Source organism: Branchiostoma lanceolatum, chromosome 1 (assembly GCF_035083965.1).
Source record: "Branchiostoma lanceolatum isolate klBraLanc5 chromosome 1, klBraLanc5.hap2, whole genome shotgun sequence".
Taxonomy (NCBI): Eukaryota; Metazoa; Chordata; class Leptocardii; order Amphioxiformes; family Branchiostomatidae; genus Branchiostoma; species Branchiostoma lanceolatum.
Window position 1 is genome coordinate 39,947,461 of NC_089722.1, and position 10,032 is coordinate 39,957,492.

General features: G+C 39.1%; 1 protein-coding gene across 1 annotated transcript; it reads left to right on the plus strand.

Moving 5' to 3' along the window:
• Positions 1-203: 203 nt before the first annotated feature.
• Positions 204-9,718, plus strand: LOC136422775 (protein yippee-like 1). Its single transcript, XM_066410649.1, has 5 exons — positions 204-412; positions 3,672-3,850; positions 4,573-4,616; positions 5,139-5,247; positions 5,659-9,718. The coding sequence occupies exons 2-5, from the start codon at positions 3,746-3,748 to the stop codon at positions 5,746-5,748; spliced, it is 348 nt and encodes a 115-aa protein (XP_066266746.1). The 5' UTR covers positions 204-412; positions 3,672-3,745; the 3' UTR covers positions 5,749-9,718.
• Positions 9,719-10,032: the final 314 nt, after the last annotated feature.

Genomic DNA, 10,032 nt, shown 5'->3' on the forward strand with positions numbered 1-10,032 from the left:
GGTTTCTCTAGCAGCCAATCCAAATCGTACTTTAGCACGGTTAGTCTCCAAAACAGACTCTGCCACGGAAATACTTTTGTTCTTGTCGTTGTTTTGTTGATAAAGCACTGCCTTTCTGTTTGTTACGAAGGTAACTGTTACTTTAAACAAAAACCCTCAGCACACGGTGTTCTTTCAGAAACCATTGCTTAACTTGTACGAGAATGCTACTAAGAAAAGGTAGCCGTACAATAGAGCCTGCTAGAGAGACTAAAATCCGCCGCCATCACAACATCCTGCACCACTGCGTTCTGCACGTAAGGACGTTAAAAACTGTTTATCTCGGCAAAAATTCACCTCATCCATGCGATTTTGCGATCTGGATGTAGCGTGGAATATCAACGTCAACAGAACGGGTATTGAAGCTGGCTAGGTGAGTCTAAAGTCTGTTATACCTGCAAAAATACGCGAGAACTGTGCTTTCGTCATGCAGAAAACTCGATCTTTTTGTCAACAAAAGGCTTTGTTTACGTTTTTGTCTGGGGAAAGTCCTGCTTCGTGGTGGCCAAATTTATGCTGGGGTTCCGATGTATTTTATCCTGTAGTCAGACTAGTGTTTGCCATAGCATTTTGCACGTTCTTTGCTTTCTATTTTGCGTGTGGCATTATCTATATAAAGACTCAGTGTCCGTGAAATGGTGACAGGCTTCGTTGCCTGGCCGCCATGCAGAATTTGTTGTTGTTGTTGTATTTCTAGTTCTAATATCATTTAACAAGAATAATACGCAGGGACAGGTAACAGTGTTGGCTGTACCCAGCTTTGAAATTGTTGCAGGGTTGATGCCCGGTCTAGGAAAGGTTGGGATGTGTTGCTTAAGTCGTTATCACTGTCTGCTACCATCCAATCCTTGGTAACGTTAGGAAGAAACTTGGGGATATTTTTAGGTGCTCTGACCGAGTTCAGCGAAGAAATTCTGGTATATCCGTATATGTAGGTAGTACGAGAAGGAATTTTGCATTCTACTGCTAGATTATGATGTGTCACAACTTCGTGTGTACTCATCTTCAGAAATTATGTGTCTCTTTGTTTTGTGTGGGGAGATATTTAGCCGAGGTTAGCCAGTTCTCTTTGTTCGTGGATTTTCAATATGGCCGCCTTTCTGTGAAGACAGGTTCCGTGGGAATGGCGCACTGTATCATATTTTCCTCTCTCGGTGTCGATATCATCCATGTGTGCATGTGATTAACGTTAAAGGCATAAACAACGGTGTTTAGACAGAGGCAACTTAGGAAGGTGATTATAATTGATTGAAATGCAAATTGTAACCTAATTTGCATACAAAAAAGAATAAAATTTGCATAACTAAAGAGAACACTGTGATGATGAAAAATTCCTACATATAGAAATTGTAACTCAGGTAAAGTGAACATTTATATTTCATAACAACATCTTTTTTGTGTCATATGTAGTTCAAGTACAATATGGGTACATCAATGGATACTTATGTAAATTAGGACATCTTCATAATCAATGTGTAGTGTGATATTAGCTTTGTGGTGAATGATTTTAATTTCATATTTCTATCGTGAATCATGGTAAGTTATGGTGAAAATAAACATCCCTTAGAAATTGTGCGAATTCAGTGAAAATCTAGGTATAATTTGCAGGTGAGAAAATGAATAGACAAAGACGTGTAAAGTTTTGTGTGTATTCCTGATGTTATAAAGTGATTTTTAAGTGTGGTGAAGCTCAGATTTGTTGTACTGCATGACTGTATTTTCTTGGTGGCAGCTGATGTCCCTGGTGACTGTGAGTGTGTATTCCCGGTCATTTCACTTCTACTACAGTAAATCAATTTAATATTGCGGTCGGTAATTTTAGCGGTTGGGGGAAAAGGACATTTATGGCAATTGATTTTATCGGTTGGAACAAAGTACATTTAGTTGACTCAGAAGGAAGAGTGATCAAATATTTACGATGATGAAATTTTAGTGGTTGAATAGTGACCATGAAAGTCGCTAAAGTTAAGTTACAACTGTTACTGTGGGTAATACAGTATGGCCACGTACTCCACGTAATCAGGCCACGTACGCCAATCTAATAATTAGTCTTGGCTCTCAGATTTTTCAGGAAAATAAGGGAAGGGCAGACAAAAGGAAAGTGACAATAGAAAAGACTAACTAAGCACTGGTATCCTTTAATTGATTGTCCGACCCAACTGCCAAGACAGGAGCCACAAAGTCAAGTCATACCAGACTGGGCAACATTTCAAACAATGAGTTTTTAACTTTTACTGCTTTAAATATAATAGATAGAACAGGTACTGTAATCACTACATTTTTGAACTCAAATTGCAGGAATCCAAAATTCTCCTCAACTTTGGAAGTTTCGTTACTAAAACAAGAGCATTTGAGGTTGTTTCATAAATTCCTGAATGGTACATAAATTAATATGTGATATATTTAAAACTTCTTTCTTATAGAAAAAGAATAATAAAGCAGAAAATCTGAGAACCAAAGAGTTTAATTTGTGTGGCCTTAAGTAGAATCTGGTGCTACATCTCTTTCCAATGTTGTTCTTTGTCTCAACCCTTGTCTCGTTGAACTTTTGCCTGCATATTTTCTACAATTCTTCCTGTCTGTAGTGTCTTCCTGTTTCACTTTCTTGGGCCTGACTCATGTTCTGATAGAATGTCTGGGTGCCACTGGTGCATGTACAATGTATGGTATGAGACAGGTTTGAATCATCATGCCTCAACAGCCTCACACAGTGTATGTCTGAGAAACCATTTTCTTAAATTTGTAAATTGTACCCTATACAAATTTGCTGCTTTCATGAACTTTTGATATCAGGCATTAGGTTACTAAATTGGCTCAATGAAAAATGGTAGTATAATTTTTGACCTATTTTTCTGTGTGCGAATATGTATATGTGTGTGTGTGTGTGTGTGTGTGTGTGTGTGTGTGTGTGTGTGTGTGTATGTATGTATATGTGTGTGTGTGTGCGTGTGTGTCTGTGTGCAAATGTGTCTGTGTGCAAATGTGTATGTGTGTGCTTGTTTGTCTGACGCAATATTTTCTTTTCTTTGCCTCCTACCCTGCCTCAGCTTAGCATCTGTCCCATGTTAGGGCGCTGCCGACTGTTGCTGAGGTGGTGATTGATACAGTTACCTTGAATTTACCTGTGCCCTTGAGAGTTAGAATGTCCTGTGGCAGGTTAGGAAGGTTCTTTTGTCCTCGCAGTCCTTAGGACGGACCCGTGGTCCACTGTTCATTGAGCTCAAGTCGAGAAGAGCTAACTGTAACGGTAAAGGGGACTTTCCCTGGCACCGTGAACGAACCTGTAATAACTGTACATAGCATCTGTCTTCTGTGTAACAACCAGTTGGGGAATAGCTCTCCAGTGAGCTTTTCACGATGATGATAAGTTCACGGTACAGAGGTGACCCTGAAAACCTTAAACATAAAGATATACTGTGAAAGACACAAGAAGGTTATGTTTTCCTAGCCTTTTGTCTGTCAGATGGATCCTGATGGTATTTGGTAGGTGGGTAGGGGAAACAGGTCAAGTTTGATTATGGCCCCCTATTAGCTTCCTGAGGTATTGCAGCAGAATTTCCAGTTTAGGAATTGGGTGCCAAACAGCTACTTCAGTGTGCTAAAGGTTAGGTTTCACTGTTGTTCCCCTACAGATGAAATCAGCTGCAGACTCCTAGTTCTCAATCAGATATTGTACATGTATCTGTGTCCGCTGCGCTGATGTAACATGGTGAAGAAAACGTTCCAGGCCTACTTACCGGACTGCCACCGGACCTACAGCTGCATCCACTGTCGGGCGCACCTGGCCAACCACGATGAGTTGATTTCGAAGGTGACATTTTTGGAAGTTTTAGCTTAGTTTAGTTTATTGTTATACGATGTAGCCCCTGTATTGTAATAATAACTAGTGGACATAAATGATACCAGGTTTTAAGAAAAGGTAAAGCATCCACTGTCGGGCGCACCTGGCCAACTACGATGAGTTGATTTCTAAGGTGACATTTTTTAAGTTTTAGCTTAGTTTAGTTTATTGTTATACGATGTAGCCCCTGTATTGTAATAATAACTAGTGGACATAAATGATACCAGGTTTTAAGAAACTGTTATTCCTCGTTAAGCATCCACTGTCATCAGGTGCACCTGGCCAATCACGATGAGTTGATTTCTAAGGTGACATTTCTGAATTCTGATCCTTGAAAAACGTTCTTTTGAGAAGCAGAAAAGCAAATAGAAATGGCAACTGGCAATCGGATGTAATTTATGATGATTATGCACTGTTTGCTTCTTACAACATCATTTGTCATGTTTTGTAAGATCCAACGTTCGATAACATTAGATTCGAAGGGTTTATATTTGGCGCCAAAGTCTAATAGTATGTTGATTAGATAATTCTATGATCATTATTGGATATGATCAGAATATTTGTATTTTGGCGTCACATCAGCACTTTAAGAAGGTCAGTGACCTCCGACCAAGATATCGTTGATTTACGCTTTGTTGTCCTTCCAGTGAAGAGAGTATATTTCCTGATCTATTTTCTTTCCCATCCCACAGTCATTTCAGGGAAGTCAGGGTCGTGCATATCTCTTCAACTCAGTGTAAGTACTATACTGTCTAGTTTTGTATACATGTATTTACTTGCTTGCAGCAGAGATTATACAAAAAGATGTTCGAAAAGGCTTTGTATTCTTTTGCCCAAATCAATTTACACTTAAATGTCACCAATATATATAGAGATGATTTTGCACTGCATACCCTTATATGTCATTCTCCTATGCAGGCTATACATGCAGTATAATAGACCTTTTGAAGGCTATGCTATTAAAGCTGGGCTGAGGTTTCCGCTTTTATTGGCGTGACCTCTAACCAGCTTCAGCCAATCAGAGAATTGCCTTAATGTTTCCTTTAGGTAAAGCCTATTCTCTGATTGGCTGACAGCTGATTAGAGGCCACAATGACAAAACTATTCATGTGTGTTTGTTGTTTGTTTGATTGTTTGTTTGTGTGTTTGTTGACCAATGGTCGTCTCCTGGCTGCAGTGTAAACGTGGGCTATAATTGTTTGTTTGTTTGTTTGTTTGTTTGTGTGTTTGTTGACTAATGATTGTCTCCTGTCTCCAGTGTAAACGTGGGCTGTGGGCCAGCAGAGGAGCGGGTACTACTTACTGGGCTGCACGCCGTAGCTGATATTTATTGTGAATGCTGCAAAACTACTCTGGGATGGAAATATGTAAGTCTTCATCTTTATATCTTAGGTTTATAGAAGTTCATTTTCAAGTTCTTGCCCATGGAAGGGTTAATTGCAACATGAAACAAAAATTTGTATAGAAAAATATATACAGACAGTGCAAGTTAAGAAATCATGATTGGTGACAATTGGAACAAATGACAATTGTAAGAACTGCTATGGAATACCATGTGAGCTTTTTGGGTTTGACTTCTTTTCTAGCAGTAGAAGCAGTAGAAACCAAACTGTCCTTTTTTCTGCAATTTGAGTCAGCCTGGATGTCAGACTGTTTCCAGGGCCCACACAGGCCAGTTCCTTGGCTCCAGGGCCAACTTGCCTGCAAGGAAATTGTACCACAGGCCCACGGTGATGTAACTATTCATGGATGTTTGTTTTTTTCTCATGTTTATCCAGGAGCACGCGTTTGAAAGCAGCCAGAAGTACAAGGAAGGGAAGTTCATCATTGAGCTGGCTCACATGATCAAAGACAATGGCTGGAGTTGAGAAACCAGGGACACTCGCCTGGCTCGCACGCCACGCCGCACGGCAAGCTTTTAGACGCTGGAATGAAGTGGACTGTAGATTTTTTCCAACCTAATCTCTTCCAGCTTGTACATATGCTGTAGGATATTTTATGGGGCGTTCCACGTTTGGTAAGAGCATGAAGAGAACTGTACATGTTCTTCTGAATCAAAGTTGAACTGTAGTTTCCAATATACGCACACACAAAAATGGGACTTGATCAGTCAAAAATTTGGGTGACTTGATCAGTCCAATTTGTTTTGTGTGCGTTTGTTGGAAATGACAGTTTGAATTTGATCCAGGACTTCTACCAAATGAATGCAGATGAACTCTCAAGTTGAGAACCATTCTCGATTTCGAATCTCTCCTGGCTGATCAGCTCTACCAACGCACAGTTGGTAAACCGGCAGAAAGCAAGGAGAAAAGTGATGACTTACGGGCCATGTAAGAGAGAATCTGATATTTATATATTAATGATATAGACTAAGTCCATGTAATGCAACAAATTTATGTCTGTAAGCTTATATATATACATCAGGCAATGGTACGAACTGTGCACAGTTGTACCCAATGTAAATGTGGTTGAATTTATACGAGGACCAGACAATTTTTCCTTTAGCTCCATGTCGTTGTGTTGAAACAGAATGGAGAAGATTCACTCTGCTGGATTTCTGCAGCAAGCTGTACTCAGTGGCAGGGAATTACATAATAACTGCTACAGATGTGATGTCAGGTAGTAGTGGTAATGCTAGATGTTGTATTGGCTTTCTCTACCGCGTGTTAGTCTGGTTAGACCATACTGATTTGACTTTATGGATGACGTCCTCTGGGCAGTACAAAGTTGATGCGAGCGTGTGAACAGATAAAAGTTACCCCCCCCCCCCCAAAAAAAAGTTGCCTTCATTATCAATGAAGTGTATGTGGTCAGGAGGAAGGTTTTACAAATGACTGAACTTACAGAACATGGTATACCATAATACCAAACCACAAATTCTTTAATTCTTTAGTTTTGGATGGAAGACTTCTTCCAAGAAGTTTTTCTTGGAAAACTTTGCTCAAGGCTCAAAATACATGTACATGGATATTTGACATTTTGTGCAAGGAGTAAAGTTTACAACAAAATGAAGAAAAATTATGCACACGCAGATGTCATCCATATAATCGAGTCAGCATGGCCTAACTGCTACCTGTATAAAGTCAGGATGTAGTAATAATGCTAGATGTTGTACTGGCTCTCTCTGCTGTAAACCACACGCTAGGCTGGGGAGAACAGCGCCTAATTAACAGACTCTACCAGCACAGTGGCCATGCAAAGAGATTGGTGTTGTCTGTAGATGTTGTACAGGGACCACAGCAACCACCACAAGAACCTGCTGGCTTACAAAGGAGTTACAGGCCAGCAGAAGAAAAAACAAGCATTTTTGTGTCGATTCTAGGATTGATGGTGAATTGGTCACCACAAAAATGGCAAACATTAAATCACCACAAAAAAATTTAACATTTACAGTGTATCGTGCAAAATCATGGATGATTTCAGTGCCACAACAACAGAATCTAAAATCTTTCCTTTGATGTTTCCCCCATATTGGGTTAAAATATCACAATATAAAGATCAGTTGTTTTCCTGACTAAAGTTGCTACAGTAAAGGCCACAGTGTTTCATGGCAGGTTTCTCTAGAAGATTTTTTGCCATCTGAAAGAAGTTGCAATCTTATTGCAAAAGCAGAATATACAGCAGGAAGACTTATCCAACAAAATTTACAGCTAGATGTATGTAGACCTTTTTTTCATCTTTTTTTTTTACATTTTTATTTGAATTGTATCCATTATTTATATAGCCTGCTGTGCATGCTTTTCAACTTCCTGTGTTTCAAAAGTATCCTGATTTTTTTGTCTGATGTTTATTACCGATTGGGCAGGTACTGTAGATTATAATAATGTAGAGTCTAAAGACCAGAAGTCAGTGTGGTTAAAGAGAATTTGGATTGAATCCCAGACTGGGGGTAGTGGGAAGCTTTTTGTATTAATTCCCATTTCTAACAGTTGCATCATTTTGGCTGTTGATTCCCTTGATGATTGTCTGTTGAGCAGATAACTCAGGTGAACAATACTTTGTAATCATTTGGTGTAAACCAGAATAGATTCTATTATACATGCACACAGACACGCACGCACACACACACACACACACACACACACACGCAGACATGCACACACAGATGCACACACAAATATGCACACGCCTTTTAACTGATGTACTTATGACTTTTCCTTTGAATGGATCTTGACATGCTAACAACATTCTACATTGTACTTGTTAGACAGATGCACAAATTATATCCCACAGCTCTAAATGTAATGGACGGTTAGACAACAGATATTTGAATACACCATGCCAGTCATGCAGACAATTCTTGTGGTATACCGTAGACAGTTATCATCAAAATTCTTACGTTGCATGATATCAAATGCTGCTGAATCATTATTTTCTAGCAGTCTTTTATTTGTTTATATTACTACAATGTGTCTGAATCCATGATTTTTACATTCAGTATAACTTTGATGACAGACTGGCAGACATCAGAACTTACATGTTGGGGTTTAGAACAAAGCTCTTTTACTGGCGAAGGAGCCCAAAGTTCAGTTGCCATGGCGATGGCGTAGAAACTGCTACTGAAGCTTTGACATGCTGGAGTCTCCGTCCAAAACTAGATGTCTGGGATGTTTTCGTCTAAATATGTATTGAATCAGATGTAAACTTTCAATATCTTGAACGTGTAGAATTTACTGGTTTTGTTTTAGCACATGCAGTGGCTTCAGAAATGTTTTGGTGTTATCTGAGGAGTCAAATGTGTTTTAAGCTATGGATACATGTACACCTATGTCATGTAGTGCCCCTCATTTCAACTTCAGACAATGAACCAGTCTCAAGTTGCATCAGAATCAAAGACACATTTTGTTGTTATCGCTAGTTGAGTGCCATGATCGATTATTCCTGCTAGCTATTCTACTGTAAATAACTGTGACTTACCTGTGTTTGATAGTCTTAAACAGCTGTCGCCAAGGCAAAAGAAATGCTACAAATGTACTGTATGCTGGTGAAAGTATGTGATGTCCCATATGATTAACCAGAGACTTGACAATCATTGAAATTAGTATCATATATCATTATGATATGTCTCTTAATGTAGGTTTTTCCTGATGACTGAATTGGTGATAGTTCCTGTCCAATGAAAGTTACGGATAAGCAATGACAGGCATGATGCCATGGTGTGTAGTTGACTTTACCAGCAGTGCTGGTATAAGGACCTTTGTGACAGTAACAACTTAAGCAGGTATCTCATTGGACTGCCAGCTTTTTGAAATTGTGCCATTGATGAAATCTTTGCAATGCATTTGCGTATGAAGCCCAGATGAGCCAAACAAAATGGCTGTGTCTGGACTGTCACATTCTTTGCTTCGATATCCATATTAAAGTGTTACCATGGAGTGAAAAGCCAAAAAGATTTGTTCACTGTTTTGCGCTGTTTTGCTAATTGCAAAGTTCTTGAAACTTTTTTTTTTAAATGTGTGATTTCAGGCAACAAATTGTGCGGATTGGCACTGATGGTTTGCGTCACTTTGAAAATGCTTGGTGCAATTAGACACAGTCCAGTAAGATACCAGCCTTAGCGACCGTGCGTATTTGCACAAGACAGGTGTCTGTGGCATGCCAAACTGTCTACTCAAATGAAAACGGTTGCTTGATAGATATTTAAGTACTCTTCATCTTCGCCCAGAATCCAACACTTCTCAAAATGGATGACAATTTTGTATGGTTACTGTAGTTTTGTGTTGTTGCAATGTGTAATGCAATGTGTACATGTATAAAATCATTATAGCTTGTTATATATTAAGTAGGTTTTGGTATAGTGTAAATAAATATGTCCTCTACAGGATGTGGGTAAAGAAATATGAAGCGTGGACATTTCTTGGGTCATGTTCTTCTCTTCATGTAGTTGACAATGATTTCAATGATATCTAAGTTTTGTATAAATTTTATTTGCAAGTTCTTGCCTGAGGGCCAATTGCATTCGAAAAAAGCATACAGACAGTGCAAGTTATTGTGACTATTGAAGAAATGACTATTCTAAGAACTGCTACGGAATATAGTCTAAGCTTTTTGGGCTTGACCTCTTTTTTGGAAGCAGTTAAATATACCTAACAAAATCAATGCTCTATTTTCCCCTCAGGCCACGGTGTGGCTCTTGCGCCCTAAAATTACAA